The 22269-nt window shown below is 45.0% G+C and overlaps 1 protein-coding gene across 1 annotated transcript; it reads right to left on the reverse strand.

The window, feature by feature from the left end:
- Positions 1–13776: 13776 nt before the first annotated feature.
- Positions 13777–17651, reverse strand: LOC128838263 (C-X-C motif chemokine 11-like). Its single transcript, XM_054030309.1, has 4 exons — positions 17509–17651; positions 16412–16538; positions 16247–16319; positions 13777–14595 (listed from the first exon to the last, which is right to left on the reverse strand). Exons 1-4 carry the CDS (start codon positions 17564–17566, stop codon positions 14572–14574), a joined length of 282 nt encoding a protein of 93 aa, XP_053886284.1. The 5' UTR covers positions 17567–17651; the 3' UTR covers positions 13777–14571.
- Between the last annotated feature and the right edge of the window lie 4618 nt (positions 17652–22269).

Genomic DNA, 22269 nt, shown 5'->3' on the forward strand with positions numbered 1-22269 from the left:
ACAGAGGCGAAGGGCCATCCATCCGCATTGACCTCAAGAACGTGAGGCTGCCAAGGGGTAACAGGCGCTCCTGTGTGTTTTGCCCGGGCCTGAATGTGGTCACTGTGCTACTTGAACATACATCTCCTACATGTCTAGCCTAACAAATACAGCACTTCTAAAACCACTTCCCCCGAAATACCCTCCTGGGCTTCCATTTTCTTGTTTACTTATACTAAATGGAGTGTTTTTCTGGAAAAGAAAAGAAAAGTACTAAATCCCCCTAAGTTTTGATGTTCTTTGCCAAACCACAGTCTGCGGCTTAAGCAGATGTTGAAGTAGCAGCTGTGTGCAGGCAGCCTGACTACCAACAGAAATAAGTCTCCTAAATCCTTTTTACTCAGGAATCCTCTCTGCTTTGCAGAGCTACTAGGAAGCAGCAAGAAAAGGTTACAGAGGGTCCTGTGGCACCTTTGAGACTAACAGAAGTATTGGGAGCATAAGCTGTACTTGCATCTGAAGAAGTGAGGTTCTTACCCACGAAAGCTTATGCTCCCAATACTTCTGTTAGTCTCAAAGGTGCCACAGGACCCTCTGTTGCTTTTTACAGATTCAGACTAACACGGCTACCCCTCTGATACAAGAAAAGGTTGTTGCTCACTAATCCCAACCAGCTGCCTGGCTGGAAAAATGGTATAACGTATACATCCGTTAACAAGACTTCGCTTCAATTTTCTAGACTTCCATTTAATTTTCTAACATTAAATCAACTGCTCTCTTCCGTATTGCAGGTCTCCATTCTCCAGTAGCGCTGTGCATTGCATGAAATATTTGTCTACAAAGGTTAGAACAATTACACTGTGACACACTGGAAGCGAAACGGCACTAAAACGCGTCTTTCAGCCTGATTCGCCGTTGTCTTGCAGCTTGTGTGGCCACCCACAATTGTTCTAACTCTGTTATCCTCTCATTTTGCACAGGTGTAGTGACTATGCAGGAAGCAAGTGTAAGCCACTGTTGGGTGTGTTGGGTACACCCTCTGCCTCATCCAGAGAATCAGTCTATGGCCGCTGCCCTGGGTGATTTAGCCATCTGGGGTTGAATTCCCCCTGGAGCACCTTACATAAAGGCTTTTCTTGGAAATCAGGCCCTATGTTAAGATAGTTGTGAGATGGATAATTAATCAAACAGCCTTTGTTTAATCTTGATGTGAAAGTGAGAGATTTGCTGTGTATATATATTTAGGCATCAAATGGCTGATGATTAACCAAGGGAATTCATCTGCCCCCTGCTTTGCTTTTGTTTTCTTTATATTGAAATAATATCTTCATTATAACCACAGGAGACCCCCACCTCCCAGTTCCTCTTTCAGTCTGAGTCTTGCTGACACTCTGCTAGCTGCATAACTGAGACAGAAGGGAAAAAGTAAGAGATTTTCCATTTTATAAATCTGAGTCATAACCCAGTTCTAGGTGATCACTTCCTAGATCTTCTTGGGCTCGATCCTACAAGGTGCTGAACACGATCTCTGATCCAGCAAGGACTTTAGTGGACCTACTCCATGCTTCAGGTTAAGCATGTGGCTAACCAGGGAACATCATGACACCCAGGAGAAAGGGGAAGTGTGAGGCAAGATAGAGATCAGAAACCTTGATCCAGTGACTGGGACCGCCTGTAAGAGGAGGATGGTGGAGTAAAGCGAGATTACAGAATTTCTTTGATAAGAAAACTAGATTAAAAACATGTGCACTGTGAAGGCCATGGGCCAACAGGACTGAGCACTCTGGCCTCAAGCCAGCAAAACACTGGTGACTGAGAAATAAACAGGACTTGTACACATCATGGAAGGACATTGCCATTTTGAAATCCAAAGGTCCTAGCATGTCTGCAACCAGCCGAAATGTTATTCTGTCCAAGACAAGCATTGTTCACTTGGGTACCAACCATTTAAGAACATAAGAATGGCCAGACTGGGACAGACCAATGGTCCATCTAGCCCAGTATCCTGTCTTCTGACAGTGGCCAGTGCCAGGTGCTTCAGAGAGAATGAACAGAACAGGTAATCATCAAGTGATCCATTCCCCCATTGCCCATTCCTAGCCCAGTGAAATCAATGGAAAGAATCCTATTCACTTCACTGGGCTTTGAATCAGTATCTATATAATAGAAGGGAAAGATCTGCAAAAAATATTCTGTAAATATTTGGTTGCTTACAAAAACTAACTTGGATTTGACCATATTTGCAACCATTTTGCACTGGCTCCTTGAGAATGGCTGAACTTCGTTAATACAAAGAATGCTGAACCTGAATATTCACTCAAAGCAAATTTCACGTTGTAGATGATCGTGATATTCAGAATTTGAAATCTGCACTGTTTGTTTGCATAAATCATCCAGTCAGGGAGTATAAACAATGCTATGACTTAGATAATCCTCACAGTGTAAATTGCAGAAACTGAATGCTAAATTTTGACAAGAAACTGTTTAAAAACTGCTGTCAAAATGTCAAGGATAATTTTGAAAAAACGAGAGGCTTGCTCTATGTCTTTGACATTCCAAGGTGCAATGTAGATCAACGAGGGGTTGTGACATCCCTCCCCTGCAACCTGGAGCGCCTCACAATGCTTTGCTGCTGTAGCTCCCCAAACAGCCTGAAGGTCACACTCTGGAAGTGTCTGTGTCTAGCTGCAGCCTGCCAGCCACACTCTGGCTTCTACCTGTGCTGGTTACCACTTGCAGGGTGACCCCAAAACACTCCCAGTCCCAAATGTTCCCCCAAAATGTGTGTTCTGCACTGGCCAGCCTTTTCCTGGACAATTTGGATAGTTTAGGTCCAGTTGCCCCTGTAAGGGAACAGTATCCAACAGTGTGCTACTTTAAAAGGAGTTACCCAAACAATTCAGCGTGAATGCAGCACTGGATTAGTTTCATTAAAGAATAAAACAAGTTTATTTAACTACAAAGAGAGATTTTAAGTGAGTACGAGTACAATAGGGTTACCATACGTCTGGTTTTTCCCGGACATGTCCGGCTTTTTGGTCCTCAAATCCCTGTCTGGGGGGAATTGCCAAAAAGCCGAACATGTCCGGGAAAATAGCTTTGCCGGCATCCCTGCCCCAGTCCCCTACTTACCTTGCGGCTCCCGCAGGCTGTGCGCTGCAGGCGAATTCCCCCGCGGCGGCTGCTGCTGCTCCCCCCAGACACCTCAGCTCTGTGTAGCTGAAGAGTGGAGCTGCCCGAGCACTACTGGCTTCACGGTTTGCTGGGCAGCCCCCAGACCTCCAGACCCTGTACTCCCAGCCGGGCGCTTCCCCTCCCAGGCTCTGGCTGCACTGGGGAAGCGCCCAGCCAGGGGCGTAGGATCTGGAGGTCTGGGGGCTGCCCGGCAAACCGTGAAACCGGTAGCGCTCGGGCAGCTGTTTCGCGGCTGGGAGGGAGGAGGGGGAATGCGGGCTGCTCAGAGAGGGGGCGGAGTTGGGGCGGGGAAGGGGCGGGGCCAGGGCCCCGTGGAGTGTCCTCTTTTTTAAAACCTTCAATATGGTATCCTTAGAGTACAAGGCATTAAAGTCAGAAAATGTTACAAGACAAATAAAGATACAATGATTTCTAGTAGCTAAAACTTAACCAACTCGACTTGGTTCAAGAGCAAATCCTTACCATATGCTCCCAGCAACAGGGCTCCTTGTGGAGTTGTCTACACCTATGCAAAGCGGATGTAAAACGTCACCAAATCAGCATGGTATCATTTCATGCCCAATTTGCACTCAGCTTGCTCAGCTGTAAATGGCTGCACATGGTGCAAAACAAAGGCGAATTGGACCTTATGTCTCACTGGGTTTTTTTCAGCTCTCATTGACTTTAACTGGAGCTGTGGGTATGCAGGATTTCTGGAACTCAGACCCTAGGAACATAATCCGAGCCTTGATCCTCCAACCACATTCATCCTTAACTCGACTCACACAAGTATAGGGCCTGATGGGCTTGCTTGCGTGCTTAAACTTAAGGACATGGCTACAGATGCGTGTGCAGGATCAGAGCCTGGGTTTACACTAGTGTCTGTGCTTGGATCAGGGGAGGAAGGTTGAATGTGGCTATGCCATAACTTTTTTTCTTCTGACTGCTACCAGCTAAAGAAAGGGGGAGACTTCAGGGGCAGAGGAGAAGTACAGTTTTGAGTGAGAGGGATGCTATGTGTTCCATTTTTTGCCACCTCAATTATTGACTGCAATGCAATATTGAATAACATCCCTTTCTGGTATCTGAGACTTATCATGACACGGGGATGGCAAAATGGGATGATCTGAGACTGCAAATGCAGAGAGCAGGCATGATTTACAAGAAATAGAAATCTTTTATAACATAATCTAAACCAGCTGAGGGATTTTCCTACAGAGACTGTGGCATATTGTAAAATATAGTCCATGGCATTTTGTGACTCTGGACGCTGCTTTGAAAGTCAACAGATGTGATTTCTGGGAAGTCACTCTCTGCTTGCTGGCATTTATCCAAAACTACAACAATCCAGCCTTCAAATTGCTTAATTAAATTCCTCCAACACAAGTTGATTGGCGCTCCCATGCCCTTTATGAATAGTAACAATTATTCCAATAGTCATCCTATATTGAATAGTATGACAGATAGCAGAGCCACAGAAAGCTAGTGTGTTTCCCACAGCAATTAGTTGTCAGTAAGTGTAAAAACACTCTTCCAAGGAGAAATTTTAATGTCAGCATAATTTAGGGCAAAATTGTGCACCGCTTACTTGAATTGGTGAGCAGTTACTTGCACAAACAATCCCAGTCAAGTCAATGGGACGACTCATGTAATTGCTCACCAGTGTGAGTAAAGGGTCTGTCTCAACAATAATGGCTTATACTTAGGGACAGCTTTTGATACCCATTCTCTCGCTGAGTAGTTATTCTGTAATCAGTGTTGCTAACTCTCTTTTTTTTTTTTATGGTGAAACTTGTGATATTTGTTGTCTTAAAGTCTTAGCTTCTGGAGTCCTGTGATTCGATGAAAATCTCAGCCTTTGTTTAAAATGTGTCTGGCCCTCATGGATGAAGAGGAAAACCTGAAAACATGACCTGAATGTACCCTGAAGACTGAGAAACCAGAATGAAAATAAAAACCAGGTGGCTCTTAAATCTCATGATTTGCAAGCCAATCTTGTGCTGTTTTTGAGGCCTGACTTGCAGTTTCTGAACACTTGAGGATGGCAATGCTGAAATAAGCAACAGAGAGTCCTGTGGCACCTTTAAGACTAACAGATGTATTGGAGCATAAGCTTTCATGGGTGAATACCCACTTCATCAGACACATGTAAATAAATGTTGAAATGGTAGCCGTTGCTTTCTCCCCACCGAAAAAGAAAAAAAAATCTGTCTGCTCCTGAGGGAAAGAGGAGAGCTCTACTTGCCTTCTGCCACACTGAAAGCATGGGTCAGCGCCGCTCTTCTCTATCTGCATCACCAGGCCTGAGCCAGAGGGGGCATGTGAACAGCTCTGGGAAGGGGACGTGAAGAATCTCCACAGCTGCAGTAGGAGCAGGGGTGTACTGGGGACAAGGGGCAGATGGACACTGGAGCTATGCATATAAAGTGAACGTGAGTATGGGGGTGGGGACAGATACGAGGGCTGGGGGCACAAAACAAATCGATTTGGGGATGGGTGTCAATGCAATGGTCTAGAAAGGAACCAAAGACAAACGCAAGGTTGTCAGGCCCCTATTAAAATATCAAAAAAGGGCAAATTAACAACTCTAAAAATAAAACAGGCACCTATCAATGGAAACAAAATAGCTGTAATCAAAACCAGCATCAAATAACTCCCTAAAAAAATTAATAAAAACACACAATAAATTTAAAAAAAAAAAAAAAAAAAACAAGCACTCGTCAAACAACAATTAATTACAACATATCAGTGCAAAACATATTGGCCCAATAAAAAAAAATCGCTATATAAACAAGGTGCCTTGCCATAAAACTTTGGGTTCGTCCCGCCAAGATTTCCCTGGACCATTGTGTCGCGACCGACAGAACCCAGCTCCTCCCTACAGGTGATCAGCCTAGCTGGCCACTAGGTTGATCTGGATTCTAAACTGGTAACTATAACATCGACTGGCGGGACAGTGTGGGGGTGTGTGTGTGGTGTAATTAAAATGCATATGCGAATTGTTGAATCTTCAATAAACACAGCATTTTGCCTTTTCGCCTAAAAAAAATCCCATGTGCTTCTTATAAGCATAACACTTGGTCAATGCAGGAACTGGGGACCCAAAAATGAAAGTTACTTAGGCTTGGTCTACACTAAACCCCCAAATCAAACTAAGGTACGCAACTTCAGCTACGTGAATAACGTAGCTGAAGTCGACGTACCTTAGTTCGAACTTACCGCGGTCCAGACCCGGCAGGCAGGCTCCCCCGTCGACTCCGCGTACTCCTCGCGGCGAGCAGGATTACCGGAGTTGACGGGGAGCACTTCTGAGTTCGATTTATCGCGTCCAGACTAGACGCGATAAATCAAACCCAGAAGTTCGATTGCCTGCCGCCGAACCAGCGCGTAAGTATAGACAAGCCCTTAGCTATAACAGGAGTTCTTGGCAATGAGTCCAGCAGGTGGAGCTGAGGGGCACAGAATTAACTGCCATTTTGGGGTCTGAGGAGAATCTGAGAGCCCTCCGCACCCTCAGGCAGCACTTCATACAAATTTGTGACACTTGATACAAATCTGTGTAATTTTATTGACATTAAAGATCTACTGGCTTTGTGTCCTGAGATGTTGTTAGGTCTGGGTTCTGGGCTAGAACAAAATGAGCTAGAATCCGTGTGACAGGGATTTAGCTCACTCACGGCTTGCTCAGCGTCACTACCCCTTTGGTTGATGGAGTTCACAAATCAGAAGACAGACCAAACGTAACTAATCTTTTCGGCCAAGCTTGGGAGGCCCTACACTCACCTCAAGGGCATTGTTCTGTCTACAATGCAATAACTTTTGAAATCTGCATCCAATCAATTCCAAAATTTCTGAGACTGTTCTAAGCATCGAAGGGGAGTAAACTGCTTTTGGTGAAAACTGGAAGGGGAAAATGGGGGGCATGTGGAAGCCCTGATATCTGGTTAGCAGTCTCATCAGCTTCAAACAGCTCCAATTTTCTATATATCCCTTAACGGCAGCAGTTAACACCTTCCAGCATAATACCCCTGTTGCCGGCACAGAGTGGGGAGTACACTTGCACAATTCCCCCAGTGTCAGTTTCTCAGATTTCCCAAGCACTAGGGCAGTTGCTGCGACCGCCCGTAAACATGCCGGCCACCCCTTGGCAACTTGATCCAGTTGTTTAGAGAAATATGCCACGGGACGTTTCCAGGTGCCTAATAACTGAGTAAGCACTCCCAGGGCCACCCCTTTCCTTTTATGCACATACAGTTGGAACGGTTTAGTGAGGTCCGGCAGACCCAGGGCTGCTAGGGTCTTTGGTTAGCACTTCTTTTATCTGTGAGAAAAGAAACCTAACACATTTCATTAATGCCTGGCAGTATTTTGCAGATCTCATAGTTGCTTGGGCACATTCAGGCCCTCCCCTTTTCTTGGTTGTCAGCCAAGTCTTAGCTGTGAACAATGTCCTTGGATGGGGGCAGCATCTTATCTTTGGACTGAGCTTGCTAGCTATATTTTCCAGTTAACTCGTTCTGTTCTTTTTCCTTCTCCCTTTCTTGGCTTCTTTTAACCTACAAAGGAAACTTCCATTCTGCACTTATACACCTTTTCCCAACAATGAACACATACACATTGCCATTATACACCTTCCAGTAAAATAACTTCTATACAGAGCTTTGGAGCAACAAACCAGGATGAGCACACCCACTTTTGAGGATTTCACTCGGTACAACCTCTGGTGTCCAATAGCTTTCCTTTTTAAAACCTTAAATGCCTTGTTGGCTTCTGAGGACCAGTGAAAGGGGTTGTGATCCACTCCCTTAACACATTTGTACAAGGGTTTAGCCCACAGTCCAAACTCTGGGATCCATATTCTGCAGAAGCCTGCCATGCCCAGAAACACCCTGAGCCGTTTACGATTGCTTGGGATAGGAATTTAACAGATAGCTTCCTTCCTTTCGTTTGAAAGCTGGCGCTCTCCCTGCCTTATATGAAACCCTAAGTATTGTACTTCTGTGAGGGCAATCTGAGCCTTACTCTGTGCTACCCGATATCTTCGGAGTCCAACAAAGTTCAGGAGGCTCACAGTGGCTTTAAGGCAAGGGATTAGACCCACAGCGGCAATTAACAAGTCATCTACATATTGCAGGAGGAGGACCTTGTCCTCATTGTTCCACTCCTCCAAGTCTCTGGCCAGGGCCTGGCCAAAAAGGGTGGGGGAATTTTGAAATCCCTGGGCCAATACTGTCCAGCAAAGCTGCTTTTTAACCCTTCTGTTGTCCTCCCACTCGGAGAAAATCTCCTGAGATTGGGTGTTGACCGGAATCATGAAGAAAGCATCCTTTAAATCTAGGACCGACAAATGGGTGTACTGCCCCCCTATAGAGGCCAACAGTGTATACAGGTTTGGAACAAGGGGGTGCAGAGTCTTAACCCGCTCATTAACCGCCCTCAGGTCCTGGACCAGCCGGTATGTGCCATTGGGCTTTCGTATAGGCAAGATGGGGGTGTTCCAAGCTGACTGGCATTCTCGAAGTACCCCATACTTTAGGAACTGATCTATAGTCTCCTGCAGTCCCTCTCTGGCTTCCCTTTTGGTTGGATACTGCTTGATTCACACCGGACCTTTTCCTGGCAAGAGCTGGACATTAATGGGGGTTTGATGGGCTGCTCTTCCTGGGACCCCAGATGCCCATACCAGAGGATATACCCGCTTCTCCCACTGGCTCCATTCTGGGGCTTGCATGGCAGAGGGCTCAATTGCAAGGGTCATTATCCAGGCATTCTCTGGGGGTAAGGTGAGGGTTATTTCATCTTGGGTGAAATGCAGGGTGGCACCTAAGCAACAAAGCAGGTCCGGTCCCAGTAGAGGCATTGGACAATCGGGGAGGTAAACTAGTTTGTGAGATAGAGTTCTGTTTCCCAAAGCACACTACGCTGGGGCATATACTGGGCACTTGGTTCCTTTCCCTGTGGCACCCACCACAGTGAGGGAATCTGACACAGGCAGCTGCAGGGGTTGGTTTACGGCGATTCGTGCAGCTCCAGAGTCTATTAAAAAGTCTATGTCCAAATCTCCCACCTGCATGTTTACTCGGGGTTCCGGGGGCAGGATAGTCCGTCTCCCCTGACACTCCTATTCTTGATCCTCCGCTGCCATCATGGGGTACCTTCCCTTTCGGGGCACTCATTTTTCCAATGTCCCTCCTTTCGGCATATAGCACACTGGTTACGACCCAGGCGCCTTTCCTGTGAGCCAGGGCGCCCACGCCCACATCCTCTCATTCCCCGGCCCCTTCCACCTTCCTGGAATTTTCCCCTGCCACCAGCCTGTACTGCTGCAACCATCATTTTTGTTTGCCTTTTTTCCTTTTCTCCTTCCCTAAGGCTGTAAGCCCTGTTTGCAATTTCAAGAATCTGTGCCATGGTCATGCCCATCAAATCCTCCTTTTTCTGTAGTTTCCTTTTAATATCAGGGGCCGCACGGCTGGTAAAGATACCCTTCATAATTGCCTCAGTTTCCCGATCATCAGGGTTTGCATTAGTAGTTTGCCTGATGGTATCCCGAATACGCTGCAGAAAAGCAACCGGACTCTCTTTTGGCTCCTGTACTAGCTCATAAGGCCTGGCCCAACTGTTATGTCGGACAGCCGAGTGTCGGCGACCATGTAATAGGAGCTCCTTGTAGGAGGTGAGATGGGTGAGATGCACCGGCTCGTTGGGATTCCACCGGGGGTCTGCTATAGGGACCTGGTCTGCAGGAATGGGGACATTCTGGATATCCAGGTCATGTCTCCGCTGTGCCTTCTCCCTTGCTTTAGATATAACCTGATTCCACTCCACCTCAGACAACAGGGTCCACATAAGGACATTACAATCATCCCAGTCAGGCTTATGGCTAGCCAGGCACCCCTCAAAGACCGAGATAAACTTGCTTGGATTCGTTGAGAATTCCCCTGCCTGTGCCTTAAAGGCTGCTAGGTCCACTGGGTTAAAAGGCACATGCGTATAGACCTGCATAGTAGTGGCCAGGCGATCTTGTGATCCTGGGCAGGCCACCACGGTCTCAGTGACTAACAGATAGAACCCTACCGAAGGGGCAATCTCTGGAGCCCGAGGCACCCTGTCTTTATATGGTGGGGGTGTGATAGCCGAAGGGGACACCGGACCTGCCATTACAGCTGTGGGGAGGGGGGTGGTTCTGGGGACTAACAGGCCTGGTCCACACTAACCCCCCACTTCGAATACCGTGAATAACGTAGCTGAAGTCGAAGTACCTTAGTTCTAACTTACCGCAGGTCCAGACGCGGCAGGCAGGCTCCCCCGTCAACTCCGCGTACTCCTCTCGCAGAGCAGGAGTACCGGCGTCGACGGCGAGCACTTCCGGGATTGATCCCAGAAGATCGATTGCTTACCGCCGAACCCGGAGGTAAGTATAGACGTACCCTAACAGTAGCTACTACCGAACCTGTCGGAGTCAAATTATACTTTTGCAAAATATCTGACCTATCTCTTAGCAACATAAACAACTGTACATACATATGTTCATTCCATTTACCCGTTCGCTGACAAAACAGAAGTAATGGAAGGATCGTGTTATAATTAAGTGATCCTTCCGGTGGCCACCTTTCCTGGTCCTGTAGCTGATATTGAGGCCAGTCTACTGTATAGAACCTTTTTAATCTACTTTTAGTCAATGGATCCGATTCAAACACTTTCCAGTTCACCAGAATGCATTCTAAGGGCGTACACCTTGCCCTGCCTGGAATACTCTGTCCCTGCCCCATACCCTAGGGAGACACTGGGCATCCCCAGGTCAAAACAGGTAAAAGTCCACACCACTGGACTGTTCCTATCTTATCCAAGGGACCGGTTCTTCACTGTCGCCCTATCCACGGGTCCGGTTCTGCACCGTCGCCCGCAGCTGCTTCTCCACTACTCGAGCACATTGCACCATTGTGCCCTCCGGGGTTGACCAAACCACATCTCCACCGAGGCCCCTGATGAAGTCACCAGTGCGCGCTGGGCGTCGGTCCTCGACGCAATCCGTCGGCCTCCAGGAGGGATCCGGGCAAGGCTAAATTTCAGCCTCGAGCCCCACATTGGGCCCCAAAACTGTTGCCGGCACAGAGTGCCCGAGGACAGCAACAGCGGGGTCCGTTGCCCGGTGTGCTTCGCGCCAATGAACACACCAGGGTGGAGAAGCAATCAAAGTTTATTTGAGATCTCAAAGTGGTGCAAGGAGACAGGCACGTCTCAAATCAAGCACACCAACATAAGCGGCCTTTATCTTTTATACATTTTGCAGCTAACCCTTTCCCTTTTCCCCCCCACCCTTTCTCACCCCCCCCTCCTCCATTCCCACCTCTCCCCCTTTCTCCCTCTGGCTACATTACACAACCTTGGCCATGCAGCTTGTTCTCACTGTTTCTTTCTGCAAGTAATCTTGTCCTTTAGCTAGAAGCATGTAGGTTTCCCTTATCACTACTGCTTCCCAGCTGCTGGCCTGTGAGGTTAGTAAAGTTTAACATGCAGGGGCTTTGATTCACTTTGGCCTAAAGCGGGGGGGCTTCATCGACTCTCGGGTCTTCCAACCCCCCGAGTTACCTAGGGTGATGCCTAGTGACACCAACACCCCCATGTCAGTTTATAATGTTGACATTCTGAATGGCCTGTTGCCAAGACTATGAGCATTCCTGTGGTAATATTATGAAGAGATGCATGACTCATTTTCCCCCACTCACGTCATATTGCTACCCACTGGTTGTGAAGGAGTTCATTTCTCCCCTGTGACAGGGAAATAAGGGTTTTGGTGTTAAATAGGCATGGGTGGGTTGGTGTGAATTAACTGTCAGGGTATCAAAGGAGTTGCCTCAGAGGTATAATGAAGTACCAACAACTAGATAACACCTGGAGCCAAGGGAAGCAGAACATGTGAACACAGCATGAAATCAATTTGAAAGAAAGGCCTACATGTGGGCAGATGGTGATATATGGTTGTTGCTGCTGCTCTCTAGGGCAGAGAGACAGATGAAATCCAGGAGGCTTTGGAAAAGAGGGCAAGTAATTTTGCAAACATGGGCTCTCAGTTAAGTTTTGCTTTGCCATGGTAACCTGAGGACCCTTAAATATTGTATTCCAGTTGACTGATAAATTCTGGCTTGTTTTGAAGGGCTGTCCTGCTGGCTGTGTCACTCCCCAAAGGGGTGAAGTCTCTGCTAGGGGTCTAAACTCGCTTGGACTGGTGGAAGAGCCATGTTGAGAAGCCAGAGGTCCTGGTGGTGGGGTAGTTGAGGTGCAGGGCTCACCACTGCAAAAAGCAAAGGTCTAGGGCCTAGAACAAAGCTGATTCTCTCAGAAAAACTGTATGAAAGCTGGAGGTATAGAGCACACACACCCTATAAATTATGACACCTGTCTGGTAGAAATAAGAGACTAGAGAACACAGACCCTGGTAGGTGGCCACCTAGAACCTGCAGCATGGGAAGAAAAGAGGAGGGGGAGGGCACACAGAACCACTGTTATGTAGGAGGAATGGGGAGCATAGAAAGCCTGGGGAGGGGGTGGGGTTGTGATAAGGCTTAACCCCCACCACCTGCAAGAGTAGCACAGGCACCCAATTAGTCATGCCCTGCAGCTGGGGAGGTGTCACTACCTGGCTCCTGGCCAGAGGGAGCAGAGCTAAGCTGTAATAAGTAGACTGAAGGTGGTTGGTTTGGGTAGAGGTGGTAGGTTTTTCCAGCTGAGAAAAGTTCAGGGTCCAGGTACGGACAACAGGGGATATAGGAGTGGCGTAGGCTCCTGCCAGGGAAGCCCTGAGATACAGCTTGTAAATAGAGAGAGAGAAAAGGACTTCGGTAGCCCAGAGGGGTAGGAGAACTGTTCAGTTCTGTTGGGGCTTGTTTATGATATCTTGGAAGGGGTCTGAACTTAAGTGATCTAGCCACAGGCCTGAACCACAGATGACTTGGGTCCAGAGGCAGGCAGCTGGCAGGAGGTGCTGGAGCCGAAGGTAGCAGCAACACCCTGCACCGATGCAAGGGGTGTTCTCCGGGTGCAGGAAAACAGACTCCCTGGCATGGGGTGGGGGCTAGTTACAGTGTGTCCTTGAAGTGGAGGAAGAGGGGAGGATGGTACACCTGGTGCTTGTGGGTGAGAATGGAGGGACAAGGAGCCAATGGTGAGCACAAGGACTTCAGTTTGCTGAAGTAACAAAGTGTGCAACTTGCTCCCCTACCTTAAAATATATCATGATTTTTTTAACCCATTTTTTTTTGGGGGGGGATCCTAACTCAAGATTTTTAAACTTTGGGGTTGGTAATGTTGCTCCCATGAGAACTGTGAGCCCCTGAAGTGCAGGGGTAAGTTGCAGCATGCTACTGTAGACATGCTTTGGGAATGGAATGGCAGGGCAGGGAGAGAGGGAGAATTATTTACTGAATTCTTTGTTATACTGGACGAGTTCCCTAGCCAACGCAAACACTGCTTCATTGAAATCAGTGGTGCTAAGCTGATTTATGTCTGCTGAGGGTCTGTGCCAAAATGAGTCCAGTAATATTATTCACAGTGTGTTTGGGGGAGGTATGTATTTTTTTCCTTAGAAGAGGAAAAAAAAGCAATGCTTGTATCCAACACATCTATTTATTTACAAAACACTTGTGCAAATTCAAGATATTAGTTCAATGTTTAAAAAAAAATCTACAGTCTCAGACAAAAAACAAAATGTACCTTTATGTATTTCAAAGTATGTCTTTTGAAATGATTGTACATCCATACTTACTATTCATGACAAATTGTCTCAATGTTACAGTCAGTATGATATAAACTGATGGAAGATAAAAATCCAAAACGGAGGGTGACAATTCCTCTTAAACTCTCTTATGAAACTAATAAACCAGTACTTTGAGTTAAACCAAGCTTTAAAACTCTGACCTTGAGTTTGCTGGCTTTTGTTAGTTTGCATCAAGCTATTTTTATCTAAATGGGGGTTTCCCTTGCATATTTTTTAAAAAAGGAGAATGCTATTCCTGAATATTCATAGAATATAAATGATTGACCCAAAAGACTCAACTGGTTTCTTTGGGACGGAGTTCTACAGTATCTCTAAGATAAATGCATATCAGAGAGGACCTACTTTTTTTTCCACGTCTTAGCAAATCTGCTTTGGCTGAGGTCAAGTGCCTGATAACAAAAACCCTGACAATAGCAGTCAAAATGATGACAGATGTTGACACAGAAAAACAGTTGCAAATATTTTATCTGCTGTGGGGCTGATCACACATCATGATGTACTTTCTTGGCTAGAAGCTATGGAATAGCACTCCAGTGACGAGTCCGGCTGGTTGGGTGCTTGCCTTGTTGTGAGCAGATAAATGGCATGAGCAGTCATGTTCACTAGTAGTTTTGCACAGTCTTCCTTTCGGGTCGCTGCTGTTACTTACTTCTCCTCAAGAATTTCTGGAAGGGGGAAAAATACTATTAGTTCTCTGGTCTGGCCTCCTTCAAGTACAGTGGAAGCATGTTCCATTATTGCATCTCCATGATAGCAAAGTGCATTACAAAGGTGGGGAAATATCAATGCCCCCACTTTACAGGTGGGGAAACTGAGGAATGGACGTTGAGCACTTTACCCTATGTCACACAGGACCAGATGCTGATACCCTTACTTATGCTGAATAGCCCCTTATTCCAGGAATAGTCTGTTGAAGTCAACGGGATTATTTCTGGATTAGAGTAATACTTGCTGGGTGTGAATGTGTCAGAATATGGTTTATAGTGACTAGCTAGCAGCAGTGGGAATAGAACCAAGCAGTCTTGACTCTCAGAACCCCATTGTAACCAACAGAGGACACTGCTTCACTTGAAAACTTTGCTTCAGTGAACTGGAAGCATGGTGCACCACAAAACCCACAAATGCTCACAAGAACAAACAGCAGGCAGGCAATGCCAAATCAGAAACACACACAACTACACGTGGGCCACATTCATGATCAAATTTCCCTTCCCAGTCAGAAAACTTTCAAGTGCCCAGGACTGAAAGCCTCATATCTCCTATTCAGACTCCATTGCAGGAAGCTGTTATACATGGTTACTAGGTTAACCATTTGTTTCCAAAGGCCTGGCTCTTCTATAAAGTAAAATGTTAGTTGAGCTATGCACAGTCCATCTATTCATTTAACAATTCTAGGCGATCAGGTCAACTTCCTATTGGAGTTTACTGTCAGGTGCACTGGAGCCTGTTTCTGAACAGCTGTCCCGCTTTTGTAAGGTGCCCTTTGGAACGGGCCATCACTGTGTTTCTGCATCTGCTCTAGCTTAGGGCATGCAATTATTATTTAAACAAGCTTATTCCACTACCCCATTTTGTATTCCTATACTTGGGCTTCACCATCTCACAAAGGATTAGTTTCCTACTGGAGTCACTTATCCATCCATTTTTTTTTTCTTCTATACTTCTGTGCATAATGGAAATCATTACAGTGTATTTTGTAAAGGGTTATATTGTGCATTTGTTCTACATCAATATTATAGGTCTCTACTAAGGGGTGACATTAAAATCTAGGCCCTGAGCTTGCTGCCTCTCACGTCAATGCTAATACTTCATACAGACAGAGAATCAGCTTCCTCGTTGCATCTAATATGTAAATACAATGCATGCAAGTTAGGCTTTTTAAAGTTAAGAGCTCATAAGCTCTTGTCCAGAATGAGCATCTTGATTTATTTGACTTAAAGACCCAGTACAAAAAGCCGCACAATGATGACTCAGTGATTTAAGGAAAGAGGTTTAAACCCAGGATTCCTGTACGCTGTGCTAAAAGGAGATCCTCTCATCCAACGGTATCTCCCAATACCAAAATGCCAGTACTGTCAGTCCCGGGGGTTTGAGATCCAGGAAACTCAGCTGCTAAAGATATGTAGTAGACTGATAATAAGCGCTGAGACTTGTCTCTCAAATGTCTAACATTGGATTTATAAAGGGTTTAGTACAGACTAAAGTAAAATATTTCCTCAAATCCCAAAGTTGAATTCCCTACAACTTGTATCGAAAAAGCTCAAAGTGGAGCGTTCTAGAAAAAGCCAGGACAGAGGCAGCATCCTTATGACTTACCTGTATCAGGCGTGATGCTTGCTTGGATTTGCTGTTCAGACATTTTCTTTGCCCGCTCTCTCTCAGTGTGACACTGTCAGGAGAAAAGATGACTTAGCATGAAAAGGAAGTGACCAAATAAATACTAAAATAATGTGCGCTGCACGGTATTAATTGTGCACTTACATCACTTCGATTTGCTGACAACTGCTGCTTTGCCCATATATTTCAACCTTTGCAATATATTTTGGGTGGATTGAACGTATACCAGCTGTTACACAAAGACAGCGTCCTCTGCTGGAGGTTGGCATTCCTACGATGACATAAAGAATACGGATTTATTAATACATTTGAGCACAACATTGTTTATTATGATAAAACTACTAGGTCAAATTCTCCTCTCTTATGCTGGTGTAACTCCACCAAAGTCAGTGTAGGTTTAGCATCTGTGACAGTTGAAATAAAATAAGAGGTGTGGGGTTTTTTTTGTTTTTTTTTTTTGTTTGTTTTTTTTGTCCTATTGCCTGTGTCTGAATTGTGTTCTGACAGATCAGAGCAGAGAGAGCCGGTTCTTCAAATGTATTCAGGAAATCGAATAATTGAAATCAGTGGAAGTTAGGAACCTAAATACCTTTGAGAAGCTGGGCTAGAATCACTTGTTAAGCAGTATTTAACCCTTTCATTTCCAGCAGAGGCGGCTCCAAATAACATTTCAACCACTGCCTCAATAAATGAAAGTTGGGCATGATCATGGCTGCGTGGGAGACATTTGCACATCAGCACCTGCATGGAGCTGGTGGTGTTAATCCTATACTTTCCCTTTCTATGATTATATATAATAAAATTATATCTCTGTAATGAAGAGCATCTATTTTACCATAAACTGAGCATTAATTTACACTTTGCTTGACAAATCAGACTTTTGCTGCTGAGAGAGACCAGTTTCCAGAACGGGAGGGGAGAAACCACGTTAAGTAACAAAATAAGATTGTACAAAATGAGTGAATTTTCCTGCTTGTAGCTTGCTTTGCATTGTCAATTACACAAAGTCAACAGTTGCCTCTTATTTACTGCCTTAAGTATTTCCTGATATTGTGTCTGTGCAGCTCTTAGCAGGTTTGATCTCTAACATAACACTTGTAAGAGACTGCAAAGCATTTAACAAGGGGTTTTGAGACAGGTGATCGTTTTAAGACACATTGCAGGAAAGAGGAGTGAAGAGCAATGAAAGTTTGCAGGAATAATGTAAACATCAAGCTGTGCCGCGGGAAATGCTACTGTACCTTGCACCAGAACTGCAGCCAGGAGAAGCAGGAGTGAGAGACGAATAAGAGACTTCATGTTCAGCTCTGTAGCTGGTGCTGCTCCTCTTCCACTTGTTGCTCAGTTGGAGACAAGTAGATGTGGTGTGGGGTTCAGAGGGAGCTTCTGGACTGCTATTTGTAGGGCATTTTCACTTAATCTACAAGTGTGTAGGCGGGAATTCCCACATCAGAAAACCCCATCTATCTTTGAGTAGCTCGGTTTCCTTCCCCGTAGATAAGCAAGTCTGTGCTAGTTTCATTTTTCCAGTTAGAAGAAATCCTTACCTATTCCTCTCAATCCAAGGGTCTGATCATTTATGATTTTATTATTTAGTTAGTTTTATATTGGCAGGCCCTGGCTCTATGTGCCGGCTGATTTAGGCATGCTAGTTTCCATCCCAAAACTCTTTCCCCCCCCCCCCCCCCCAGATTTACCATTTTATATGTGGTAAGAATTGCTCCTCAGCATTAGACATTAAAGTATATCATCACCGGGGCTAAGTGGGTGCAGACGATTATAGGAATTGCAAGACTGGGTCAGACCCAAGGTCCATCTAGGCCAGTATCTTGTCTCTGACTGTGGCTGGCCCCAGATGCTTCAGAGGACAAGAAGGTGTCAGAACCCCCCAGTACTAGGCAGACATGAAAAATCCTCTCCCCACACACACATACACCCCCTATTAGGTCTCATCCTGGGAACTAATATTTGGAGAAGGGCTTAAACCCTCAAACCCAAGTTTAATGTTGCTTCAGCCTAGGGTGACCAGATGTCCCGATTTTATAGGGACAGTCCCGATTTTTGGGTCTTTTTCTTATATAGGCTCCTATTACCCCCCACCCCCCGTCCCGATTTTTCACATTTGCTGTCTGGTCACCCTACTTCAGCCACATTTTTGTTGGCATTGATTATAACTCTGGATATTGATATCAAGAATATAAATGGCCAGTCCCTTTCAGAACCTTGTTAAGTTCTTGGCTTCCGTGAATTCCACAATCTAATTACTGAAGCATTTCCTCTTCTTGACTATTAATTTCCTACCTTTTAACTTCAACTGAACCCTTGTTGTGTTAGGAGACCGGGAGGATTTTTGTGTATATGTGGTTCCCTCACACCTCCCATTCTCTTCTCATTTACCTTCATATCCCCACCACTTCCATGCATTGCTGGAACCTCTCATGGCAGAGGATAGCTGGATGTGGCTACTGCCAGAGTTACATCGGATGAAGTGGGTTTTAGCCCTTGAAAGCTTATGCCCAAATACACGTGTTAGTCTCTAAAGTGCCACAAGGACTATTAGTCTGTATCAGCAACAACAACCAACACGGCTACCACTCTGAAACCAGTTACAATACTGTTAGCCAGCAGGAGTTTCCCAGTGCCCTATGTTTCCTTTTATGGGACTATTAGTCACTTGGAAGCCACATTAAACAAAGTATTAACATTTTGACTAGTGTTATCAAAAGGCTGATTTCTTCCTACTGGACAAAGCCCAAACGAATTAACATTCAGTAAAGCCGAAGATCGAGGATTCAGGTTTCCACCCATGTAATAAACTAAATTATACTTTTTTTGCTAGCTGTTAAAAGCAGCTCACAATAGAACACCCTGCAATTCTGTAGTTCATATTATGTTGTACTGAAAGGTAGATGACAGGTCACTTTTTCCGTTCAGTTAGCAGTGTTCATTGTCAGCTGCAGATACAAAAAGGGTCAACCTAGACAAATGTTTCAATGCCTTATTTAAGTAAGATGTTAAACTTTTAAGTTACTGAACAATTTGTTCTTCTTTTCTCTTGTAGGCTACGGGAGCTTTCAGATTAGTTTTTGTATTTTAAAGGCTTCTTAGCTGGATATTGTGATAGAAAGTCCTAGCTATTACTCCACTTAGGCTTTTAAGTCTCTAGTCCCAGGTACAAGGCAAGACAGCTGGTTGGACATACAGAACAGGAGCCTCCACTTAAGTCTGGCTTGATTTGGTTCATCTTCTACTGATTTGGGTTCTCAAAAGATGGCTTTTCCCCCGCCGGATTTGGTCCTTGATTCCGCAGGAACAGAAGTACCCTTAAATGTCCTAAATAATTCTCTTAAAGTATGGAGATGCCTTTCTCTGACCTTGGTGAGAAACAAAAGTTACCCTTAATTACTGAGTTGTCATTCTTCAGCTTCTGCTGAACAAAATCTTAAGAACCTTTAACTTCCAGTCTAGGTTTTAATCCTGAATGTGCTTTTGCATCTGCTCCCTAGTTCTCTTGGCACATACTTGCACCTCTGAGTTTCAGCTTCAAACTCTGGGCTAGTCTACACTAGGGCCTTGTCTGTAGCACGTCTGGTGAAGTCGCTCTATGCCAACGGAAGAGAGATCTCCCATCAGCATCATAACTCCACCTCTGAGTGGCGGTAACTACATTGGCGGGAGAAGCTCTCCTGCCAACATAGGGCTGTCCACCCCAACGCTTAGGTCAATGTAACTTACGTCGCTCAGGGGGGTGGATTATTCATACCCCTGTGTGACATAAGTTATATTGAAGTAAGTGATATGTAGACAAGGGCTCACTTGCACTCTGCTTCTCTCTCTTTCTCCCCCATAGAAATCCCCTGCCTTCATTCTCTTCGCACTAGTTCATTTCTACTTCCCACAAAACAATTCTTATTCAGAAGTGAAAAGAGTCTTTGAACAAGACTTCTTTGTGTGGGTGGGTGAGTGGGTGGGTGGGTTTCTGTTTTTGTGGGTAGGAAAAGGGCAAATTGAGATGTTTTTATTTATAATTGCTTGGAATGTTCTGAATTTTTTTTTCCAATTGCAGCACAATCTCATACTCTTTGCCTTTTGTTAAAACTAGTTCAAACTAAACTTTGCGTCACCCCAGTTTCAGTTAACACAGCTAAAAATCACAGAACAAGATTTAAAAATCAGGTAGCTTCTTGCCGAGACTGGGGAGCATGGAGTAGAAAATGCCCACCGAAGCTCTATTGTGCTGTCTGCTTTTAAAAGATATATTACTGTCACTTGATGGAAGAAGCACATTCTGTGAATAAAGTTAATGGTGATTCCTAGGTGAGTGTTCAGCTAATACGGCAGTATTATGGCTAAAGGGATTCGAAAGGCCAAAATCTGCCTTCAGATATGTGCCCAGGACTTCCTTTGAAGTTAATGGAAACTACACCCATTAATCTACGGGCAGAATTCAGCCCGTAAGTATGTCAGAGTCATCTTCTTTATTTCCATAACATGTTTATTCCAGATCAACTTTCAAAATGCACCTTGGAAAGTTGCTTAAGGTGTGGTTTTTTCAGAGGTGCTGAGTACCCAGAACTTCCATTTGAAATTGGTGGGAGCTGCAGGTGCTGAGTAATTAGGCCCCCACGTCCCTTTTTGAATCTCACCATCTGTGAAATAAGAGTGTTTAATTAGACCATGATCAATATCCCACCGAAGTCGCTGTGCGCCTTTCCACTGCCTTTGGATCAGGTCCATAGCTGCATCACGAGGGTGTTTGTTCAAACATTGATCGGTGAGAGTGAAGCATTTCTACAGTACTCCACCTGGGATCTTAATAACGGAGGCCCACATGATAAAAAACATGACTCATGTTCTGAAATGGGTCTTGCAGCACTATTCAATATTCATTCCTTCAAAAGGTATGTTTCTTAGATCAGCGTTCAAAATAAAATAACAGATCACAGGGCTGTTCTTAGAAGATGGCCCCTTCACTCCTGATGCAAGCTTGCCTTTCGAAGCTCATGTCATCCACCTGCTCTGAATGACTAATAACTGCTCCGGTGTTAGGGGACCGGACTGTAAGGGAGCGTCTGGCAAAGATATGTCAAAGTTTGTAGGTGGAAGTAGGCATCATTTAGCCATAATCCATCCCTCAATGAGGTTGTTGCAACCTGTCCAAGGTAAATTCACTACCTCCATTTAGCATCTTCTTCATGAGCATGGACTTAGAACTCATGAACTGCACAGCAAAAACACATGGAAGGGCCTTTTATGGCCCATCAATTTAGCATTCTGAACTGCACAGGTCTGTAAGGTAGTCTGGGGTAGATCCTCAACTGCTGTAAATTGTTGGAGATTTATTGTTGTCAATGGAGCAAGGACAATCTATATCCGCGAAGAGTCTGCCCCTCTGTCTGGAAGAGAATAAAGCTCTGGTGGCAGAGACGGTCCCAGAGCTGGAAGCAGTAGCGTGGAAGTGAGTGAGGTCTGTTTTCTGGTCAGCTGCTATAGATTAACAACTGCACTGAGGTTAAGAAATCTGCATATTTACATTCTGAATAATGACTTTCTCAGTACATCAGGTAACAATGTGCTTCCATTAACCACCTGTGTAAATAACAAGGTGCATCCACTTTTATCTAGAATAGTATGATTTTATTATTACTACATGTTCCAGAGGACAATTGGTGCTCCAAAGGCATTCTCTTGCATTTTACCACTGTGCAGACACTGGAGTCATTAGAAGAGCAGCCGAATGGCAAACATGATCTCTACTGTATTTAGTTAGCTAATTTAATACATTTGGATGTCTTGTTTTGCTGCACAGATTCTCCCTTCCTCTTCCAGGTTTCAAAATGACAAACAGCGTCTACAAGAATGTATTATACAGCAGTGCAGGAAGCTAAAAAGATGAAGAAACACTAACTACAGCAGGGGTATCCTTAAAAAAAAAAAAAAAAAAAAAAAAAAAAAAATTGGGTTGGCAGCCTTGGCACACAGCTCATCAGGGTAATCCACTG

The sequence above is a fragment of the Malaclemys terrapin genome, chromosome 5 (genome assembly GCF_027887155.1).
Source record: "Malaclemys terrapin pileata isolate rMalTer1 chromosome 5, rMalTer1.hap1, whole genome shotgun sequence".
Taxonomy (NCBI): Eukaryota; Metazoa; Chordata; order Testudines; family Emydidae; genus Malaclemys; species Malaclemys terrapin.

Excerpts from the sequence above, each read along its gene's own strand:
- LOC128838263 (XM_054030309.1), bottom strand. The coding sequence starts at position 17,566 with ATGAAGTCTCTTATTCGTCTCTCACTCCTGCTTCTCCTGGCTGCAGTT. Across the intron at positions 16,320-16,411 it reads TGTCAGCAAATCGAAGTGAT|TGTCACACTGAGAGAGAGCG; the intron begins GTAAGTGCACAA and ends TTCTCCTGACAG. Across the intron at positions 14,596-16,246 it reads AAGCATCACGCCTGATACAG|AAATTCTTGAGGAGAAGTAA; the intron begins GTAAGTCATAAG and ends TCCCCCTTCCAG.